The sequence below is a fragment of the Dasypus novemcinctus genome, chromosome 8 (assembly GCF_030445035.2).
Source record: "Dasypus novemcinctus isolate mDasNov1 chromosome 8, mDasNov1.1.hap2, whole genome shotgun sequence".
NCBI classification, from domain to species: domain Eukaryota; kingdom Metazoa; phylum Chordata; class Mammalia; order Cingulata; family Dasypodidae; genus Dasypus; species Dasypus novemcinctus.
In genome coordinates this window covers 46,199,780-46,224,063 of record NC_080680.1, presented here as the reverse complement: position 1 = coordinate 46,224,063, position 24,284 = coordinate 46,199,780, and the positions used below count along the sequence as shown (strand labels likewise).

At 39.9% G+C, this 24,284-nt stretch overlaps 1 protein-coding gene across 7 annotated transcripts in view; it reads left to right on the top strand.

The window, feature by feature from the left end:
* SPATA6L (spermatogenesis associated 6 like) overlaps positions 1-24,284 on the top strand; it is an 82,413-nt gene that overhangs the window by 17,849 nt on the left and 40,280 nt on the right. For all 7 annotated transcript variants that reach the window (XR_011649396.1, XM_058301798.1, XM_058301800.2 and 4 more), the window contains one exon: positions 15,268-15,392. Coding sequence is in view for 6 of the 7 variants with exons in the window: in XM_058301798.1 (XP_058157781.1) it covers positions 15,268-15,392 (125 nt within the window). In the remaining variant the exon portion in view is untranslated. The remainder of the gene's footprint in view (positions 1-15,267; positions 15,393-24,284) is intronic.

Genomic DNA, 24,284 nt, shown 5'->3' with positions numbered 1-24,284 from the left:
ATCAGTGTGCAGATGTCTGTTTGTATCACTGCTCTCAGTTCTTCTGGGTATATACCTCGTAATGGTATTGTTGGGTCATGAGCAAGTCTATATTCAACTTCCTTAGGTACTGCCAAACAGTCTTCCACAGTGGCTATGCATTCTACATTCTGACCAACAGTGAATAAGCATTTCTCTCTCTCCACATCATTTCCAACACTTGTAGTTTTCACACTTTTTAATAGTGGCCATTCTAATAGGTGTGAAATGATATCTCATTGTAACTTTGATTTGCATTTCCCTAATTGCTAGTGATGTTGAACATTTTTCATGTGTTTTTTTACCATTTGTATTTCTTCTTTGAACAGATGTCTATTCAAGTCTTCTGCCCATTTTTTAATCAGATTGTTGTCTTCTTTTAAAGATTTATTTTATTTATTTACTTCTCCACACCCTCTCGTTGTTTTGTCTCACTGTGTATTCTTTAGTGTCTGCTTGTTTTCTCTTTAGGCAGCACTGGGAACCAATCCTGGAAAATTCTGGAGTGGGAGAGAGGCACTCAATCTCTTGCACCTCCTCAGCTCCCTGGTCTGTTGCATCTCTTATGTCTCTCTTCTGTGTCTCTTTTTGTTGCATCATCTTGCTGTGCCAAATCTCTGCACAGACCAGCATTCATGCATGGGCCAGCTTTCCTGCACAGACCCACATTCTGCACAGGCCAGGACTCTACTTGGACCAGCTGTGTGGGCCAGCTCTCGGCTCAGGCCAGTTCACTGCACAGGCCAGCTTACCTTTCACCAGGAGGCCCTGGGAATTGAACACTGGACCTCCTATATGGTAGATGGGAGCCCGGTCACTTGAGCCACATCCATTTCCCTGTTTGTCTTTTTATTGTTGAATTGTAACATCTCTTTATATATCATGAATATTAAACTTTTATTGGATATGTAATATCCAAATAGTTGGCTGCCTTTTCACCCTTTGACAAAGTTCTTTGAGATACAAAAGCTTTTAATTTTGAGGAGGTCCAGTTTATCTATTTTTTCTTTTGTTGCTCATGGATTGGGTATAAGATTCATAAAACTACCACCTACCACAAATCTTTAAGATTTTCCCCTACATTTTCTTCTAGTAGTTTTATAGTCCTGACTTTTCTATTTAGGTCTTTGATCCATTTTGAGTTGATTCTTGTATAGCGAGTAAGATAGGGGACCTCTTTCATTCTTTTAGTTATGGATATCCAGTCTTCCCAGCACCATTTATTGAAGAAACTGTTTTGTCCCAGTAATGCAAACTTGGTAGGTTTGTCAAAAAACAGTTGTCTATAGAGGTAAGGGTTTATTTCTGGACTCTCAATTCTATTTCACTGATCAGTGTATCTGTATCTATGCCAGTACCATGGTGTTTTGACCACTGTAGCTTTGTAATATATTTCAAGGTCATGTAGTGAGAGTCCTCTTGTGTTGTTCTTCATTTTTAGAATGCTCTTTGGGTGCACATGCCCTTCCAAATGAATTTGCTGATTGCCTTTTCTGTTTCTGCAAAGTAAAGGCTGTTGGAATTCTGATTGGTATTGCATTCAATCAGTAAATCAGTTTGAGTAGAATTTACATTTCACGATATTTAGTCTTCCAATCCATGAACATGGACTGCTCTCCTACTTGTTTATGTCATCTTTGATTTCTTTTAGCATTCTTACACAGTTTTCTGGATATATGTCCTATACTTCTTTGGTTAAATTGATTCCTAGGTATTTGAGTCTTTTTGTTGCTATTGTAAATGGAATTCTTTCCCTGATTTCCTCCTTAGATTGTTCAGTACTAGTGTACAGAGATATTACTGATTTTTTGCATGCTGATCTTGTATTCTGCCATTTTGCTGAATTCATTTATTAGCTCAAGTAGCTTTGTTGTAGACATTTCAGTTTTCTAAATATAGGATTGTGTCATTTGCAAACAATGAGAGTTTTAACTCCTCTTTTCCTATTTGAATGCCTTTTATTATATTTTTTCTTGCCTGATTGCTTGAGTTAAAACTTCTATCACAGTGTCGAATAGCAGTGATGACAGTGGGTATCCTTGTCCTGTTCCTGATCTTAGATGGAAAGTTTTCAACCTTTCCCCATTGAGTATGATGTTGGCTGTGAATTTTTCATACATTTATCATATTGAGGAATTTTCCCCTTATATTTCTCTTTCAAAGTGTTTTTTTTAAGTCAAGAGAGGATGCTACATTTTGTCAAATGCCTTTCTACATTAATCCAGATGGTCATTTAGTTTTTCTTCCCTTCAATTTGTTAATGTGGTATATAATGTTTACTGTTTTTCTTGTGTTAAACCACCCTTGCATACCAGGAATAAATCCCACTTAGTCGTGGGGTTTAATTCTTTTCATATGCTCTTGGATTCAATATTAAGTATTTTGTTGAGAATTTTTGCATCTATGTTCTTTGGAGAGATTGGACTTTAATTTTATTTTCTTGTATTATCTTTATCTGACTTTGGTATTAGGGTGATGTTGGCCTCACAAAATGTGTTGGGTAAATTTTCCCCCCTCTTCAATTTTTTTTGAAAGAGGATTGGTGTTAATTCTTCTTGAAATATTTGGTATATTTCACCTGTGAAGCCATCTGTGGACTTTGTTGGGAAATTTTTCTAAAAAAGATACTTAGATTACATAAATGTTATATCAAAAATGTAGGGGATTGATTATTTGAGTTCTTGCATTTCTTGTCGAGTCAGTATAGGTTGTTTGTGGGTTTCTAATAATTTGTCCCTTTCATATAGGTTGTCTGATTTGTTGGCATACAGTTCCTCATACTATCTTTTTATGATCCTTTTTATTTCTATAGGGTTAGTCGTAACCACCTCCCCTTCATATCTGATTTTATTTATTTGCATCTTCTTTCTTTTTTCTTGGTTAATCTAGCTAAGGGTTTGTCAATTTTATTGATCTTCTCAAAGAACCAGGTTTGGTTATTTTTAAAAAATAGCTTCTCTATTTTTTTATTCTCAATTTCACTTATTTCTTCTCTTTATTATTTCTTTCCTTCTGGTTGCTTTGGGATTGGTTTGCTGTTCTTTTTCTAGTTCTTCCAGGTGTTCAGTTAGGTCTTTAATTTTAGCTCTTTCTTATTTTTAAATATAGGAATTAGGGCTGTAAATTTCCCTCTCAGTACTGCCTTTGCTGTATCTGATAAGTTTTAATAAGTTGCATTCTCATTTTCATTTGTCTCAATATATTTACTAATTTCTCTTACAATTTCTTCTTTGACCTATTGGTTGTTTAGGAGTGTGCTGTTTAGCTCCACACATTTGCAATTTTCACTTTTCCCATCTGTTACTGATTTCCAGTTTCATTCTGTTATGATCTGAGAAGGTATTTTGTATCATTTCAATCTTTTTGTATTTATTGAGACCTACCCAACATGTGGTCTCTCCTGGAGAATGATACATGAGCACTTGAGAAGAATGTATAATCCACTGATTTGGGATGCAAAGTTCTGTATATGTCTGTTCAGTCTAGCTTATTTATCATATTGTTCAAGTTCTCTCTTTCCTTGTTGATATTCTATCTAGTTGTTCTAGCTAATGGTGTGAGTGGTATGTTGAAGCCTCTAATTATTATTGTAGAGATGTCTGGTTTTCCATTTAATTTTGCTAAAATATGCCTCATGTATTGGTGCCCTGGTTAGGTGAATAGATATTAAAAACTTATTTCTTCCTGGTGGATTGTCCCTTTTATTATTATGGCCTTCCATTATCTTTATAACTTTTTTACATTTAAAGTCTGTTTTGTCCAGTATTAATATAGCCACTCCTGCTCTTTTTTTTTTTGTTACTGTTTGCATGGAATATCTTTTTCCAACCTTTCACTTTCAGCCGGGTTGTATCCCTGGGCCTACGGTGAGTTTCTTGTAGTCATCATATGTATCGCTCTTTTTTTTTAGGAGGTACCAGGGATTGAACCCAGGTCCTCATACATGGAAGCAGGCACTCAACCACTGAGCCATATCCACTCCCCAATGAGAGTTATTTTTTTTGTTTTGTTTTGTTTTTAGGAGGTCCTGGGGATTAAACCTTTAACCTCATGCATGGGATGCAGGCAGTCAACCACTTGAGCTAATCTGCTCCCCTCATGTTTTTTTTAATCCATTCTGTCAGCCTGTGTCTTTAATTGGGGAGTTTAATCTCTTCTCATTCAGTAATATCACTCTAAATAAATGCATTATTTACTTCCACCATTTTATTCTTTGGTTTTCATATGTCACATGCTATTTGCATATGTCTTTTTACTCTTTTGTGTATCCTTTCTGCTAGTCTTGCCTGCTGCACTCTCCTCCAAGCCTCTCTCTCCTGTCTTTTTCTTCTTGGTCTGTACAACTGCCTTTAATACTTCCTGTAAAGGTGGAGTCTTTTTATGAACTCTCTTAGTTTCTGTTTATTTGTGAATGTTTTAAACTCACCTTCATATTTGAAGGACAGTTTTGCCGGATACAGAATTCTCAGCTGGTAATTATTCTCTTTCAGTATCTTAGTCATATCATAACACTGTCTTCTTGCCTCCATGATTTTGATGAGAAATTTGCACTCTCACTGGGTGTCCCTTGTGTGTGATGGTTTGCTTCTCCCTTGCTGCTCTCAGAAATTTCTATTTATCTTTTTTTTTAAAGATTTATTTATTTATTCCTGACCCTTTTTGCTGCCTTTGCTTGCTGTCTGCTCTCTGTATCCATTCGCTGCACATTCTTCTGTCTGCTTGTCTTCTCTTCTCATCTTCTCTTTAGGAGGTACCAGGAATCAATCCTAGGACCTCCAGTGTGGAAGAGAGGCACTCAATTGCTAAAGCCACCTCAGCTCCTGGGTCTGCTGCATCTCTCACTGTCTCTCCTCTGCATCTCCCTTTGTTGTGTCATCTTGCTGTGCCAGTTCTCCGTGGTGTGGGCTGTCAACTCTTTGTGGCATGGGCCAGCTTGCCTTCACCATGAGCCCTGGGAGTCAAACCTGGGGTGTCCCATATGGTAGATGAGAGCCCAATTGTTGAGCCACATCCACTTCCCTCTCTTTATCTTTGACATTTGACTTTATGAATATTGTGAGTCTTAGAGTAGGTCTACTCAGTTTATTCTGATTGGGATATACTATGCTTCTTGGATATTTAAATTCATTTCTTTCATGAGAGTTGGGAAATTTTTGGCCATATTTCCTCAAATACTCTTTCTGCTCCCTTTCCTTTCTCTTTCCTTGTGGAACTCCCATGACACATATGTTGTTGTGCTTCATGCTATCATTCAACTCCCTGAGCCCCTGCTCGATTTTTTCCATTCTTTTCTCTCTCTGTTCTCTCTTCAATTTCAGCTGTTCTGTCTTCTGCATTACTTATTCTTACTTCTGTCATTGTAAGTCTGCTTTTGTATGCCTCCAATGTGTTTTTTTTTAAAGATTAAAAAAAATATATATTTATTTATTTATTTCTCTCCCCTTCCCTCTCCCCCCCCAGTTGTCTGTTCCCTGTGTCCATTTGCTGCATGTTCTTTTTGTCTGCTTCTGTTGTTGTCAGCGGCACGGGAATCTCTGTCTCTTTTAGTTGCGTCATCTTGCTGTGGCAGTTCTCTGTGTGTGCAGCGCCATTCCTGGGCAGGCTGAACTTTGTTTTGCGCTGGGCAGCTCTCCTTATGGGGTGCACTCCTTGTGTGTGGATCTCCCCTATGCGGGGGACACCCCTGCGTGGCACGGCACTCCTTGCACGCATCAGCACTGCTCATGGGCCAGCTCCACACAGATTAAGGAGGCCCAGGGTTTGAACCGCAGACCTCCCATGTGGTAGGTGGACTCCCTAACCACTGGGCCAAGTCTGCTGCCCGCCTCCAATGTGTTTTTGATCTCACCTATTGAATCTTTCATTCCCATAAGCTCTGTTATTTTTCTGTTCATGTTTTCAAACTCTTCTTTGTGCTCACCCAGTGTTTTCTGGATGTCCTTTGTCTCTTTAGCCAAATTGTCTTTCTATTCTTTGATTTGATTTAGGAGATTTGTATGCATCTCATTGATTAGTTGTCTCAAATCCTGTGTCTTACCTGGGGCTTTGATATATTCCTTTGCTTGGGCCATTTCTTCCATTTTCTTAGTATGACTTTAATATTTTTGGTGATGTCTAGGCAGCTGATCATGATGGTGAGTTTACTATGATGGTCAATTTCTCTCTCTTGCATAGGGATTTAGTAGTGGGAGGCTGTGTGTTACTGCTAATCTTTGATTCTTGGTTCAACCTATTCTAGGTCTTTAGGATTACCCCTATTAGGTGTTCAAATCTGGGCCATGGATCCAGTAATGGGTTGCACACCCACTTCCAAGGGTCTTTGGGAGGGCAGCTGTAAAGGCCGGAAAAAGCCTCTGTTAGTTATTTCCTTTTAATTTCTTTGCATGCACTTCCTTGTTCCACCATCAGATGCCCTCTCAGTTCAAAGCCTGGTCAGGGTGTGTTTGTTGCAATACTGACTGCAGCAATGTGACAGAGGTTCCTGTCTCAAGGCTATTCTGAGCCTTACAAATCAAAATTTCTCAGAAACTATTCTTCAGTGTTTGTTAGCAGCCTCTTCCATTTTCTTGGGTATGAAATAATTCTATTCCCCTCTGCATCTTCAATAACCAGTCCATGTTAATAGGGAGGGTGATTGAGAGAGATGGATCTCCTTCATCCTGTGGTGATTCCCAGGGCAACAGTGGTGCAGCCCGACTTGGCCTGGAAGGGCTCATGGGACACAGCAGAACAAGTTTTTGGCCAAAAGCTGAATCAGCCTTAGGCTGTGTCCCTCTATCTCCTGATTCCTGGGGAGGTGGACCCCTGCAGCCCCCTTTGTCTGCAGAGAGAATTCAAAGCTGTCTGCTCTGTGGGTGGGGGAAGGATGCTAGCAGCAGTAGCTGCAGTTTCTACTCACAGCCTTCCTGTCAAGATTGTTTTCCTGTGCCCTTCTCTCTTCTGGGTAGTATCCAACCTTCCTGTAGTGTCCTAAATCCTAGACCATTTTTTCCCCAGGCTATTCCTGCCATCCCTCTAGTTATTTTTCTGGGAGAAAAGCGAGTCCTGTGTCTCTAATCTGCCATCTACCTGGAATTTGAGTCCTTCAGATTTTAACTTCTGGTAAGGTATGAAATTCGTCCACTTCTCTTCATCTCCATCACCAACAAAAATTACCATTAGTGGTCTCACATATGGATTAGGGTGTCACCTTTTCAACTGATCATTCTGCATCCATCCCAGCCTTCTTTAAACCTGTTTTCACTTTGAGGCTAGAGTGGCATTTACAAATTGCAAATCTGTTGATGTCACCTCCTATCTCCATGCGTTCATTGACTGACTCACCACTATTCTTAGGATCAAAACAAAGAAGGCCACAAGGCCTACATGATAGGGTCCCTACCTGCTCCCCTAGCCTTCTTCTATCCCTCATTCCTCCTCTACTTCCTTTGCTCAGTCACATTGGCCTTCTTTCTTCTACATCAGGGCCTTTGCACATGCTATTTATTCTATCTGGTACCTTCCCTTTTCTCTCTACCTAGTTGATTCTTATTATCCTACAGTTCTCAGCTCAAGAGTCACTTCTTCACAGAAGCTTTCCTGTCTTCTTCTATAGATTAAATCCCCATATTACTGGCATTTCTAGCATGATGTACCTCTTCTTTGTCACAGTTGCATCTTTTTATCTCCACAGATGTAGTCAGTTAAATTAAAATAATGGTAATTGATACAGGTGTGATCTTTATTCTTGTCCTGTGTTTAGGCCCCACTGAGTGAGGCTTAGATTACCTGAGTGGAATTAATGGCCCTTGCTGGTAGTTGTAGTGGTTGAGCTGAGTGATGTCTTAGAGGTTTGCCAGGACAGAGCTAATTTAAAGGTTTCCATTTGGAGCATGGGGGACAGAAGGTGAGCCTGGCAGGTTACTGAGCTAAAAGCACAAGAGGCTGTGGAGACTTATTATGAGTATCACAGCCCCTGCCCACCATGGATATCCCAAGGGCAGGTCAGAGGCCTTAAGGGAGTGGAGTTGGCCCAAAAGTCTGTAGTTCTTTCTTCTGACTCTTAGTTCTTATGCAGAGGTAGAGGTAGTCCTCGCACAGAGATAAGAATTCCACTCTCATGGATCTAGGGATGTATCATTACTTTTTTGGATATATAATTATTTTCTTAGGTAGACAGAAAAGAGGGAAAATCAGAGATGCTTCCTTCCAGTTTCTCAGAAAATCTCACTGAACATTTTTCAGCCTAAAAAGGACAGGCTCAAACCAGGGCATTGAGTATTTTTCCATAAGTTATTTTTTTCTTATTTGACCCAGTTTAATGTTCAAACATATATCACTGCTAACAAGCAAGTTATAATTTAGTATGCTAATAAAATAGAAGCCTGCCTATTTTAGTCTTAATTCATTTTACATGAAATTTTTAAAAATTTTAACCTAATACCTAAATATTCTCATTATAAAAAGTTTAACTAATACAAAAGTATACGGTATAAAAATAAAATCAAAGACCTCATTCATTGTCAACTCCTACCAGCTAATTGCTATTAACAATTTCTTTTCTTTGTTTTTAAAGATTTATTTATTTATTTATTTCTCTCCCCTCCCTGCCCCACCCCGGTTGTCAGTTCTCTGTGTCTTTTTGCTGCATCGTCTTCTTTGTCCACTTCTGTTGTTGTCAGCGGCATGGGAATCTGTGTTTCTTTTTGTTGCGTCATCTTGTGTCAGCTCTCCATGCATGTGGCGCCATTCCTGGGTAGGCTGCACTTTCTTTTGTGCTGGGTGTCTCTCCTTACAGGGCGTACTCCTTGAGCATGGGGCTCCCCTACGTGGGGGACACCCCTGCATGGCAGGGCATTCCTTGTGCGCATCAGCGCTGCACATGGGCCAGCTCCACACGGGTCAAGGAGGCCCGGGGTTTGAACCACGGACCTCCCATGTGGTAGATGGACACCCTAACCACTGGGCCAAGTCCGCTTCCCAACAATTTCTTGTGTACCTTTTTATATTGTTCTTAATGTATTTAGTATGTAATGCTATTAGTACAAATATACATAAGTATACATTTTAGGGTTAGTTGAATACTCATGTTCTGCAACTTGCTTTTTTTTTTTAAAGATGTATTTTTTATTTATTTTTCTCCCTTTCTCCCCTTCTCTCCCCCCCCCCCCCCCCTTTTTCTGCTCTCTGTGTCCATTTGCTGTGTGTTCTTCTGAGTCCACTTGCATTATCCGGTGACACTGGGAAACTGCGTCCCTTTTTTTTTTGGCGTCATCTTGCTGTGTCAACTCTCCATGTGTGCAGTGCCGCCATTCTTGGGCAGGCTGTGCTTTTTTCACATTGGGTTCTTCTCCTTGTGGGGTGCATTCCTTGTGTGTGGGGCTCCCCTATGCAGGGGCACCCCTGCATGGCACGGCACTCCTTGTACGCATCAGCACTGCGTGTGGGCCAACTCAGCACATGGGTCTGGAGGCCCAGGGGATCGAACCCTGGACTCTCCATATGGTAGATGGATGCTCTATCAGTTGAGCCACGTCTGCTTCCAACAACTTGCTTTTTAAAATTAATATATCTTGGACTGCTAAATATTTTTCATGTGGCCAAAAATTCCTCTTTGAGAAACTTGTTTGAAAACAGTGATGATGGAGAATATTCAAGCTGGATGCATGAATACTGGTCATAACTCAGAAGTTAATCAGATGCAAATAGGGGCTTTATTAATACTTCTTTTCCTTATGTCTATGATCCTTCAATTTTAGATTATAATTTTAGTGGAAGTTGAATTGCTCAAGATAACAATTTTGTTCAGCTTCAGCTGTATTACTGGTTGACTCATTAACTTATTCAACATATGTTCACTGAGGGTATACTGAGCATGGCCCTACACTGGGCCAATCTTCCTAGAATGACATTGGTGGTACCAGGTGCATGGTGACATCGATGAGCCCCCTTGGTCCACTGGCCCTTGATCTAGCTAATTGGGTAAAAACGATCTGCTTAAACTGTCATGCAGACTGCACTGTTTGGTCAGATGGACCACATTTAGCTTCTCAGGGACCAATTCTTCATTGGCTAGTTAGTTACTTTATCATTTTGCTGTAGATTATTACTTTGTTTGGATATTTTTTTCCTTAGCACTTTCAAACACATTTATTATAGTCAAAAGACTTATTATGGCCATTAAATTAATTATACAAGTACCTCAGATTAGCGTATGGCTTTACTGTTAAAAAATGAGGAAGTCTAATGATTTTGCCCGGAAGTAAAGACCTCCTTTGGGTTCTTTAGTATACAAGAATGGAAAAATGTGAATGAACACAGGGGGGCAGCATAATCCTGTTTGACAGTGAACTTGGTGTTTTCATTAACCTTTTAAATAAATTCTTCCACTTGGGGAGTAAATCATATATTTTCAGTGCAACAGTAAATGTTATTTTAGCATGCAACCATACTTTTTTTTTTCAAATGGACTTTGTTTAAAACTTAAAAAAAATTTTTTAAAAGGTGCTTACATTATATAAACATTACATAAAAAATATAGGGGATTCCCATATGTCCCACTCCCTGCACCTCCCACACTTTCCCACATTAACAACATCCTTCATTTGTTGTATGGTACATTTGTTACAATTGATGAACACATATTGGAGCATTGCCACTAAGTGTGGATTATAATTTACATTATAGTTTACACTCTCTCCCATACAATTTTAAGTTATGACACAATATATAATGGCCTATATCTCTCATTTCAGTATCATCCTGAAAATGCCCCTGTATTACATACACTATTTTTCCCTCTTCCTCCCCTCACTGCCTGCACACCAGTGATAAAAGTTCTTCCATTGCTAGAATAACAATAAGTCTACTCTAGTCCATTGTTCATTCTCCAGTTCTGAGGATTCTGGGATGGTGAGGCCCACTCCGCTTCTAAATGAGAGGGGGCTAACATCCCATAGAGTATATGGATAGGACTATCTTGCTTGCAGTTGCAAAATCTCTCTGTTCCTTGGGATGGTTGTTGTCCATCATCATCTCCTTGTTAGTTATCCTGGGAGAGTCCAATGCACTAGAGAGTAGGTGTTACTCTGTTGAGACTCAGGGCCCAGTTGGCACATGGACAGCCCAAAATTTTGTCTCTTGAACATACAACTGTCAACTCTAGTACTAACTATAGGTTCAAATAGAAGTGGCAGAAGAACCATATGTAGGGAAAACACAACTCGGTCCAACACTTTCATCTTGGGGAACATGAATTCCAAAATAGGATTCACTGGCAGGACACTAAACTACTGAGCTGTCTGCCCTGCCTACAGTGTCTGGATGTCTCCAGAGCCCTCAGGTGGCTTGCTATTTGAAGCATTTATTTACTGTGGCATTCAAGGAGATCCTGCTGAGACGTGTATAAGCCTAACCTCTGGAATGACCTCCTGAAACACTTCGAAATCTCTTAGCCATATAAATTAATTTGTCTTTACCCTTTCTCCCTTTTGGTTAAGGTCTTTTTCCAGTTGGTGTTGCTAGTTGGTGCTTGATAGTAATTCCTCGGTGTCAGGGAGGCTCATCCCTGGGAGTCAGGTTCTATGCCAGGGGGACACATGTATCCTTTCTTAATCAGAGCTTGATTTTATGCTTTGATAGTGATGTTTACTGGGTATCAGCAAGGAAGGAATACTAGCCTCAGATTATCAGGTTTTGAATTCATCTTTTGCCACTCACTAGCATTGTGCCATCAGGCAAGTATCTTAAATTCTCAAAGTCTCAATTTCCTTATCTGTAAAAAGGCAATTAAAGGAGATCTCATATCTGGAAGTACATTTTTAAAACTGATATGTTCTGTGTTAGACATTTTCTAACCAATATAGTTATTAAAATTATCATTTCTCTTGAAATCGCATTTGTTTCCCATTCTAGGGGGGTGGGGTAAGTGGTAAATTGTTCAATGATGCCATTGATGATATCACTGACTGGGCCATTAGCCTATTAAGAACACTGAGCTCTTCCAGACACTTCACTTGGGCTATGAGACTTGTTCAGTGAATATGTTTATTATTTATAGCCTAGGATCTTGCTGTAACACCCCCTTGCTGTGCTGGCATTTTCATACATGGAGCGGCAATTTGCGATCTCCAGAAAATGACATCAACCAGAGAGGTTCTACTGAGGAGCTTCACAATCCTCTCTCTCTCTTTTTTTTAACAGCTCTGGAGATTTTTGGAGATCGAGTCTTAAAGAGGGTAACTAATGTTTACTGAGTGGCTAATGTAAGCAGGTACTTAAGTTATCTCATTTTAATCCTCACAGTTCATTTATTCAGGAAGCATTTATCAATTATCTGCCATATGCCACGGACTTGGGAAGTTACCACTCTTTTGTGAACATCATTGAAATTCAATTTTGAAGTGATATCCCAAGTGGCTTGTGAAAGATGCTGACAATGTGGCCTCTTTTCAGGTGTTATGGTCCTGGCTGGGCCCTGTACTGTTGAACTGCCCTAGGCTCCACACCTTTCTAGAGACACTCCTGCCAGAGATATGTTAATGAACAGGACAAGTCCCTCTTTTCCTGGAACATTCATGGAAGCAAATCATAACATGATTAATATTATGTTGAGGGCAGCGGATGTGGCTCAGCTGATAGAGAGTCCACCTACATATGGGAGGGTTCCGGGTTTGATCCCCAGGCCCTCCTGACCCGTGTGGTGAGCTGGCCCATGCTCAGAGCTGCCATGTACAAGGAGTGCCCTGCCACGCAGGGGCGCCCCCACGTGGGGGTGCCCCACGCGCAAGGAGTGTGCCCTGCAAGGAGAGCCACCCTGTGTGATAAAAGCGCAGCTTGCCCAGGAGTGGTGCTGCACACACAAGAGCTGATGCAGCAAGAAGGTGTAACAAAAAAGAGATGCAGTTTCCCAGTGCCACCGAGGGTGCAAGCAGGCACAGAAGAACACACAGCGAGTTGACACAGAGAGCAGACAAGGGGTGGGGGGGAAGGGGAGAGAAATAAAATAAATCCTTAAAAAAAAAATTATGTTGAAAGTGAAACAGCATCTTGTGATAGGGAGTGGCAGGGAAGGGATGCTCCTATCTCTGAAGAGATACCATTTAAATCAAGACCTTTCATCCCACAGGAGGGAGTAGCCATGCAGGGATCTGGCGAAGGGGGAGAAAGAGTAATAGGGCAGAGCTCTGAGGTCGAGGTGAACTTGATGTGTGAAGGACAGCAAGAAGGGCAAGCCTGATGACATGGAATGGTCAATGGGGAGAATGGTGATAAGTGAAAAGAGGCAATTAGAGGCCTGCTGAGGTAGAGTCTTGAAAGCTAGCATTTTATTCTAATATGGTGGGAAGGCTTTTGAAGGTTGTAGGCAGTTTCTGAAGTCCAAGAGAGAGGTGGTAGCTTGCACCAGGGTGATAGCTGTAAAGATGGACTGAAAGGAACAGATTTTAAATTTATTTTGAAGAAAGGGTCATCAGGGCTTACTAATGTATTGATGTAAGGAGCAAGAGAAAGAGTGGAATCAAAGATGCATCCAGATTTTTGTCTTCAGCAACTGGCTTAATTTCCTCTAATGGGAAGACTAGGAGAACGCTGATTGGGGAAACAATCAAGAGTTCTATTTTGAATGTGTTATGATGAAGATACTGTAAGACATTTGAGTAAAACTTTAAAGCTGAGTAAGATCTCAATAGACTGGGAAGTAAGAAAGGGCATTTTGAAAGGAATAGTATAAGCAAGGAAAGGAAGAGCAAAGGGGAAAATACATCAGTCTATTGTGACTGGAAATGTTTGGGAGGGGAAAAGTGGAAAGAAATGATATTGTGGCCAAAAATACAGAGTACTTACTTTTTACCTTTTGATCCTTTCGTCATTAGAACCCAAACATTAAATGGAATAAGTAGGGGGAAAAATAATCCATTATATCATTCGAGGTAAAGTCAATTTTTTCCTTCAGATGATGTACAGAAATACACCTTTATGAGAATTCTTCTCACAGATATAAAGGCAATCACCAATTAATGTAAAACTACCTCATTGGCTCCACTTACTTTTTTTGATCATTCTTTGTATAGTAGTCACTCTCAGGTGAAACCACTTGTGTGGCACCTCTAGTGTAGACAAGGATGGCTCAAATGGCAGTTTCTCTGTCCTTCAGCTCAATGGTTCTCATTTTGAACCATTGGTTCTCTGTTTGAACCAAGGTGTTGTTTGTGATGAGTATTTTGTAACATCTCTTTTACTGTACTGAAATAATAGTCCTAGTTAATAAATCTACCTTAATTAAATCACTGCAAAAAATCAATACAGTATTCCTCCTGTAATATAAAAGAGAAATAAAAGGAAAGTGATTCATAATAAAATGATATGTATGTAAGTATATAAACCCTGAGCACAATTACCTAGAAGGTGTAATGAAGTATTTAGATGTGACATGATTTTTTAATTGCCAAACAGTTCTCTGGTAAAGATCCAAACAAAATAAAGTACACCCGTTTCTTGATACACATGGTACTTACTTTTCTGGAAAACTCAAGAGTATTTAAAAATCATGCAAAAAAGTTGTTTGTGTTTATATATAAAATTGAGTTAGGTCTAGACTCAGATGATTATAAATATGTTTTTAGCCTGTAAGAATATCTGGTTGGACATCTGGAAGTTGAACAGGATGGGGAAAATTGTTTGATGAGCAGGAATAGCTCGAGCACTGCAGGTCATCTGGCACCCCTGGCTTCTGCCCATGAAATGTCCCCAGAAATCTCCAAAGGGCCCCCTGTGGCACCTCCCCTGCTGAGAATCACAGCTCTAGCTATTCTCTGTGCTATTTGAATGCCACCATCCCTTGATCCGGAACATATTTAACCCCAGTCTATATTAGAAACTTCCTGTGGTCACGTCCTTGTTCCTATTCTATCCCCAGGGGCTGGCCCAGGGTATGTCCTTCATAAACATTTGTTGAAGGAAAGAATGAAATGGCTGGGTGGAAAGATAGATGGGCCTCTTTGTTTTGTTTTGACAAAAAGCCCTTTAGATAGTCTTTTTTTCCCCCCTCTGTTATTACTTAAAAGAACTTTTAAAAATTACCAGGAGGAGAAAGAAGTAAAAGATTCTCCTCTTGAATACCAGATGCTGGGACCAAAAATGCCCATTTTTGTATGAACTCTTCTCTGCCTTCATCTCTCTGAACTTTTATTTTGTTAGACTTGGGAGTATAGAGAAATCATTTTTCAGAACATAATTGTACTTTTCTTGTATTTGTTTCTCCTTTCTTTGTAGTGTGGGAAAAGTTGGCATGCTATGAAGAAAACACACGAGATTTCCTTTTTCCTGAGCCCAAACTGACACCAACGCACCCTGGGACGTGTAGGGAGGTGCTCATGAAGACGGCTGTAGGCTTTCCAGTAAGTGATTTGTACCAGCTGGGCTTTCGGGTGGGAGAGAAATTCTCGGGACCTTAACATTTTATTCCTGAGAGAACGTGATCTTGGGTAGATCTCTTCATTTTGGTTAGTACCCTGTTTTTCTATTTAGTAGCCTTATTTAGAGGTCTACCTCAAGATACCAAATTATACTGGTTCCTACTATCAATCTGAGAGTTGGAGTCTTAGCTTGTCAGGCTAAATCATTGCCGTATGTATAGTTACATAATTATTTAAAAATTGCTTTTTTCTGTTCCTCTTAATGCAGATTAACAGAAAGATTTGATATCATCAGTTTATTTAGTCATAGCTATTGTTTTAGTAGTAATAACAGTAAAATAGAGTAATAATAGTAACAATGCTGCCTCTCATTTATTTTGCCATCCATTTTCCTCCTAACGGTTCTCAAGTTAACCAAGGCAGGTGTTATGGTCTCCATTTAACAGAGAGAAAACTGACAGAGGTTCACAAGTGATATTAATGAAGATTCTTAAAAAGATACAACAGATATTAAGTTGATCTAGCAGTTTTGGTGGCATTATCTGAACTCAAACTCAAAATACTAACATCTGATGTTATCTGCAGCAACTCTGATAATTTTCTCGACTTTTATGTCACTTGGATGACCTCCATTTCAAGGGCAATATGTTTATGCATTATAAAAAGCATATATAATACTGAACTGTTCTTTTCTGTGCCTGCTTTATAAATTGATACTGTTATTATTCAATAAAATTTATAAAATCTATACTTTGTGGGGAGTATTGTGCAGAATGTATCTCCTGCAGGAACCCTGTTTCTATGATGCTTATGATGACAGAGCTTCTAATTCTAGCACTGCAAACAGCAAATATTCCTCAGAGGTTGTCCCAATAAAATTCTAATGACTGTATCTTTAAGGTCTCATTATCTTTGTGGATTTGGTGAATAACACTGAAACCAGTTTTTTTCCCTCAGTTATTTTTTGTGTATCACATATCAGTGGTGCAGAGGAGATGCTCCCTTTTATTAATTTGAGTTATTGGGGTATTGCTCTTCAGATGCTTAATTTGGGTATAAAAACTGGTGAGACCCAGGTGCAGGATACTCCATTATATTAACTTTGGTTTATATTAGTCTTTTTTTTTTTTAAAGATGTATTATTATTATTATTATTATTATTTTATTTCTCTTCCCTTCCTCCCCCTGCTGCCCCAGTTGTCTGTTCTCTGTGTCCATTTGCTGTGTGTTCTTTTGTCCGCTTCTGTTGTTGTCAGCGGCATGGGAATCTGTGTCTCGTTTTGTTGCGTCATCTTGTTGCGTTAGCTCTCCATGTGTGCGGCTCCATTCCTGGGCAGGCCGCACTTTCTTTTGTGCTGGGCGGCTCTCCTTACGGGGTGCACTCCTTGCACATGGGTCTCCCCTATGCGGGGGCACCCCTGCATGGCAGGGCACTCCTTGCGCACATCAGCACTGTGCATGGGCCAGCTCCACGCGGGTCAAGGAGGCCTGGGGTTTGAACCGTGGACCTCCCATGTGGTAGGCGGATGCCCTATACACTGGGACAAATCCGCTTCCCATGTATTAGTCTTCTGTTAAATAAAAGCCACCTACCAACACTAGAATGGTACTCAGCAAAGTATCAAGTCCAAGAGGCACACATTTTTAAAATGCCTTTTCAAGTGTTATCTGTTTAATTTTATGGGCATAAAGAGGAAGAAGAACCTACAGGAATTTGTATTTATAGGATTTATAAATGCAGGTAATCTTCAGAAAAAGGACTTTGAAATACATGGAAAGATCCCATTATTCCCCATGCATTAAAGATGAAGTATTCATTCTTCCAAGACTATATATTTTTTGTTTGTTTTTTCCTTATCTCTTAGATCTTTTTTAAAATTTTAAATAAGCTTTAGATCACATAAATTTTACACAAAAAATGTAGGGACAGAGAGAGTCTGTGACTGCAAGCAAGATAGTCACATCTATCTGCCCCATGGGATCTAAGCCCCCTCTCAATTAGAGACAGAGTGGGCATCACCATCTCAGAATCCTCAGGCTTGGAGAATGAACGATGGACTAGAATAGACTTACTGTTATTCTACTATAGACTTACTTATTCTAGCAATGACAGAACTTTTCTCATTGATATGGAGGCAGTGGCCACTGGAGATTCTGAGGGGAGGGAGAGTGAAAAACAGGTGTAATATGGGAGCATTTTGGGGACATTGGAATTGTCCGGAATGATATTGCAATGATGGATACAGGCCATTATATATTTTGTCATAACTTACAAAATTGTGCGGGACAGAGTATAAACTAAAATGTAAACTGTAATCCACAATTAGTGGCAATGCTCCAGTATGGCAATGCTCCAATATGTGTTCATCAGTTGTAACAAATGTACCACACTAATGAAGAATGTTGTTAATGTGGGAAAGTGTGGGAGGGGTAGGAAATGGGGCATATGGGAATCCCCTATATATTTTTATGTAACATTTATGTAATATAAAGTATTTTTTTAAAGTATATAAAAAATATATAGGGGATTCCCATATGCCCCACCTTCTCCCTCTCCCCCACTTTCCCAAATCAACAACAACCTTCATTAGTGTGGTACATTTGCTAAAATCAGTGAACACATATTGAAGCATTGCTACTAACGATGGACTATAGTTTACATTATGGTTTATCCTGCACAATTTTGTAGTTTAGGACAAAATATATAATTGCTTGTATCTGTCATTGCAATATCATGCAGGACAATTCCAGTGTCCCAAAAATGCTCCCATTAAACTGTAATTTAAACAGTTAATAGATAGAGGATCTCAGTTTCTCAAGTTTTCAATAAAGCAAAATAAAACCAATTGCTGAAGGTTTTTTTTTCATTTTTTATTAGTGAAATTATGAGTTTATCAAACAACCGTGCATAATGTGCGGAATTCTCACATATCCCCCCTCCACCAACACCTGGCCTTGTGGAACATTTGCTACAGATTCTGAAAGAGCATCATCGAACTATTATTGCTAACTTTGGTCCATAGCTTACATTTGGTGTATTTTTTCAATAAACCCCTCTATTAACATCATGCATTAGTATTATATATGTTACCATAAGCACAGCTATTAACATGTCTCTCAGTGAGTAGGTGATTTATTCTAGTGCGCAAGCAAGGAACTGGGAGATTCTTCCCCAAACTAGTTCAAAATGAGAAAGGTGGGGGGAGGCTAGGGTTTTTATAGGGGGAGTAAGTATTGAGGTTCAGATTGTAACTACTTGATGCATTCTGCCATGTGGGTGATGGGAGGGTCTCCTGAGGGGAATGTGAGCAAATTTCTTAATCCTGTGTTACCTTGTGTATGCCAAACTCCTGTTGGATGTCCCGGTTCATAACCTTTTATCCCAGGGAAGCTGCAAATTTCCTGGGCTATAAGGTGCTTCTGTGGTTTTGCTGAGATGTTATCTTATTCCTGACTTTCCTGGGAGTAGAACTGAGAAGGTCTGGTTATTGCCCTAGGAACTAAGAACAAAGAGTAAACTACTAAGATTAGGTTAATAGAAAACCAGTTCAACTAGATCTATTTAAGGTATTTGAGTTTTTCAGAGCTGCTTAAGAAAAATTTTTAATAAGGACATTTTCCAGCTATTATTTAATGCATTATAGTTCATGAGAGAATGCTCCCACAGTTATATTGTTAACCACAGTCCATCATCCACCACATGGTTCACTGTGTTATACAGCCCCATGCCTTGTACAGTCCATTCAAATTGTACACTCAGTGGCTCTCACTTTCATCAGAGCTGTGCAGTCATTGCCTTAGTAAATTTTTGAATGTTTCTCTTACTACAATAGAAAAAAAATCCCATACCTCCCTATTATTACATTTAGCACTGATATAGTACCTTCTTTGACATTGAGGCAAGAATATTACAATATTGCTGTTAACTATTGTTTGTAAGTTATATTAATTGTATTTTTTCTATGTATCACCATATTCTTACCTCCTTGTAATAGTGATGTACTTTTGTTTTAGTTCATAGAAGAACTTTCTCGTAATTTTTCTATTAGACACAATCCTCACCCACTGCTAAATTCACTGTTACACAGTCCCTAGATTATTCTCTAGCTTTCTTTCAATTTACGTTTATGTCCCTGGATTACACCTTTCAGCCACAGTCACAATTATAAATCAGCTGTGTTAGTTATACTCACTACAATGTGTTATCATCAACTCTTTCCATTTCCACACATTTACAATCCACCTAATATAAAAATTCTACATACATTACCAGTTGCTAAAGTTTTTTTTTAAAGGTTTATTTTATTTTATTTCTCTCCCCTTCTCCCCCCGTCCAGTTGTCTGTTCTCTGTGTCTATTTGTTGTGTGTTCTTTGTCCACTTCTGTTGTTGTCAGTGGCACGGGAATCTGTGTCTCTTTTTGTTGCGTCATCTTGTTGTGTCAGCTCTCCGTGTGTGCGGCACTATTCCTGGGCAGGCTGCACTTTCTTTCACGCTGGGTGGCTCTCCTTACGGGGTGTACTCCTTGCGCATGGGGCTCCCCTATGCGGAGGACACTCCTTGCATGCATCAGCACTGTGCATGGGCCAGCTCCACACCGGTCAAGGAGGCCCAGGGTTTGAAGTGCGGGCCTCCCATGTGGTAGACGGACACCCTATCCATTGGGCTGTCTGCTTCCCCAGTTGCTAAAGTTTTAGTAACAGTTGACATTCATGGAATGCTTTCTAAGGAGCCAGGCTCTGAGCTGAGCTCCTTGCATGGATGATCTCCTTCTGTCCTCCCTCACCCAGGGAGGTGACTCCTGTTCTTTCTCCTATTTTATGCATGGGGAAGCCAAGTAATGCTGCCGGATTTTTTCTAGGTTCTTGGCTATGTTACATAAAAGAATTTAAGAACATGCCTGTTGTATTAGTCAGCCAAAGCAGTGCTGATGCAAAATACCAGAAATTGGTTGGTTTTCATAAAGGGTATTTATTTGGGGTAGGAGCTTACAGATACCAGGCCATAAAGCATGTTACTTCCCTCACCAGTCTATTTGGAGCAAGATGACTGCCAACGTCTGTGAGAGTCCAGGCTTCCTGGGTTCCTACATTCCTGGGGCTTGCTTTTCTCTGGGTTCAAGGTTCTTTTCTTCCTCGGGCTGGCTTCTCTTTCCTCTGTGAGCTGACTTCCCAGGGCTCCAGCTAAAGTCTTCAGCATCAAACTCCAACATCAAAACTCCAACATCAGAAACCTTCAATTCTGTTCTTCACCATGCCTTTTATTTGTGAGTCCCCACCTACCAAAGTGCCCTAATCATATTCATGCTCAGGTACAGATGAGATTACAAACATAATCCAGTATCTATTTTTGGAATTCAATAATATCAAACTGCTACACCTGTTAATTAGGCTAGTAGTTTATTAAGGAAATGAGAGAAGAGAATAGAAGTGGGAGAAAATAACAGATTATGGGTCCCAGATACACTTAAGGACTGGTCCAGGTAAAAAAAGGAGAAAAGGGCCAATTTTGCCTCTGCTTTTTAAACCATTAATTATTCCTCGCCTGTCGATGTTCAGAGAAGGGTCCCAGTTGTTTGCTGTTTTGATTGAATACTCCGCCCATCAATTCCCTTGAGGTTGGGGGGCCCAATGATAAAGCCCCTGGAGGATATCCAGGGCTTTTCTTTGATCCAGGAGGAAATCTTGTTCTAAATGAGGGATTCTTGTGGGATTCTTCCAGCAGCCTTTTGGTGGGGGGGAGTCTTTCCCTCAGGCAGGTTCCAGGTGAGTTCATGGCCATATGTTTCACAGCCGTGTTTCTCTGCCAGTTGTCTTCCCTTTCCCTACACTAGCCTGCCTCAGTAGCAAGTTTAAGAAAGGGACTCAGGGTCACAGAACTGGCAAGCAATGGGGAAGGGATTCTCCTGCTGGCTTGTCGGGCTTCAGGATCTGCATTTATTGTCCCTGCACAATGCTCATTCTCTCATATTTATTTCTCTTCATCATCATTTTAGGCAGTGAGAATGAATTATGTGTACAGGTCAGGCAAATCATTTTGTTTATTATCTCTTACTTCATCAATTTGTTAATAATTAGATTTACTTTCCTCCTCTAAAATGTGACTTTTTATTGCATTTCCATATTTTGTTTTATTTTACTTTGATACCTTAACAGCTTTTTTTTCTTTTTCCTTTTCCTGCTTAGGTCAATAATTTTCCCTTTCTGGGATATAATCTGTTCTCTTGTTAGGTGAAGAATGAATATATAAAGTGAAATTTTAAAAGTGATTAACTTTGAGTCAATAATTTAATTTTTTAGCTTTAGTAAAGTGATTCTAGAAAAATCCTGGTGTTAAATTCTTTTTAATGACCTCAGAGTTATACCACCCAATATCCCATTGTTAAGGGAATTGAGCAAGATAGTCTCTAAATTTCAGCTCTGAATTTTTATGCTATGTTAAAATTAGCACTGCAGTGAGAAAGAAGACATGCTCCTTGTTATTATTTGTAGGTCATTGCCAAGAGTGGAGGTGGCCAAGAATATGTTTCAGGATGTGGTTTCCTTCCTGACAGGAGACCCCTTTCTTCCTCTCTAGGCAGTGGATCAGGAGTCTGAATACCCATTTGGCTTCTGTGTGTGTGGTGGTTAAGCATGGAGTTAGACTGCCTTGATTCAGTCCCAGTTTTGTCACTCAATAACAGTGTGACCTTGGGTAAGGTACTTAATTTCTGTGTGCCTCAGTTTCCTTATCTGTATAATGGGACTGATAATTGTTCTTCCTTTACCAGGTTATTGTGAGGGTTAAATGAGATTTTATATATATATATATAGTTTAGTGTAATCCCTGTTGTATAGTTAAGTGCACAATAAATGTGAGCTATTGTTTATTGTGTTGTCACTGAAAGTTAATACTGCCTGTCTATTAGGCAGTGATAAGATGGTACAAGGCTGTGGCTCAAGAGATGACTTGTTCAGGCTCAGGTTGCAGGGCCATGGGTATTCTGGAAGCCAGAAAAATGTTTCTCTCTCACCCAGGCCCAGGGCTTGGCACACATGTGAAGGTCTTGTATTTCTACCAGTAGCGTGGTGAATCATGTCATTTCCCATTCTTTCTTCTTCATATGGCAGTCTTAATAACAGGAGATGAGACTGTGCTGCTGATTTCTTTGTACATTCTTTTCCAAATGCACCCCTGGCTTATCTAACTTTGTGCAGCAACTGGGCCCTTTGTGCTTTTAAACTCAGAAATCTTTTCTGGAGTTACCAGTTTAAGCCTAGAACTCTTGGGGTGTACTGTGCATTCTAGAGGCAAAATAGGAGTTAAGGATGTCGGTTTTGCCTGTGAGGACTTGTATAGACAGTGTGCAGACAAGTACATGGCCAACTGATTAGCTGATGAGAGGTATAGCTCTGGGGTAGTGGAAAGAAGGTGGGCCTTGCAGTCAGGATTTCAAATCCTGGCTCAACCAATGGCCAGCTGTGAGACCTTGGCAACATGTTTATTTAACCTCTCTGGGCCTCTTCTCTTGTGTAAAATAGGGGTAAAACTGTCTACTTTGCAGGCTGTATGAAGACTGAACTACTAGGTCACACATGCCCCTTACCGTACCTGGCACATGTAGAAAGCATGCAGCACACGTCAGCTTCCTTTCTCTCAAGGCTTTAGCTGAATGAAGATCCTTTTTGGAGGTACCTGGAATATAAGTTATATAAGCTATATAAAGGAATGTGAAATATTAGAAACTGGAGGGAGAAATCACTATGGACATGTCTGGAGGAGTTAGGATGAAGCCAGCCTTTAAAGACAGGATTTGAATGGGAAGAGAAGAAAGGGAAGGCATCCCCTAGGGCAAGGAGAGCTTGGCTAAGGGATCTTCTCTGGGGGAGAACAGAGCAGGGGGCTCATGCTCAGAGAGGAACAGGTGAGTCGCTGGGGTCAAATGGAATGTGTTAACTCAATCCAATCCACATTTCTGCCCCTGTTTTGCCATTTACAAGCTGTGTGACCTTAGGAAAATTGCTTAATGTCTGTCCAAGCTTCAGTTTTAGAAAAATTTATTTTAAAAATTACCATACAGTAAGATGGACATTTTTGGTGTACAGGTTTTTAACATATGTACACATTTTTTTTTTCCTGAGGACCCTGGCCTGGGATTGAATCCAGGACTTTGTATATGGGAAGCTGGTGTTCTACTACTGAGCTGCATTGGTTCCCCTGATTTGGTTTTCTTGTTTCCTTGCTTGTTGTATGTTTTTATTTTTAGGAGGCACTGGGAACCAAATCTGGGAAGCAAGTGCTCAACAGCTTGAGCCACACCTGCTCCCCATATGTTCAGATTTTTAAACCACCACCATGTTCAGGAATTTTGGTGATGCCCGCCCAAATCTCCCTCATTCTCTATCTTTATAGGCACTTCCCCCCCACATCCCTAGCCACTGATCTGTTATTGTTTTGTCTCTTTGAGAATGTCCTATAAATGGAATCAGGCAGTATGTGACCTTCGGAGACTGGCTTCTTTAACTCAGCACAATGCCTTTGAGATTCATCCAAGTAATCATGTGTATCAATAGTTCATTCCTTCTTATTGCTGATTAGATTCATTATAGTAGGTATACCACAGTTTATTTGTCCATTTAATTGGAGTACATTTGGGTTGTTTCCAGTTTTTGTCCATTTTTCAGTTTTATTATCTGTAAAATGGGATGATGGAATAATTGTATCTACTTCATAGGATTATGAGAATTAAATGGGATGGTGTTTTTTAGCACATAAGCTTAGCGTCTAGGGTCATGAGCCCTCACTGAATGTTAGTATTTTTATTGTAGGACTTGAGCATTAGGAAACAAATATTTTTATTTTAGCAAATCACTGACTTGATAAAAGATGTACTTCA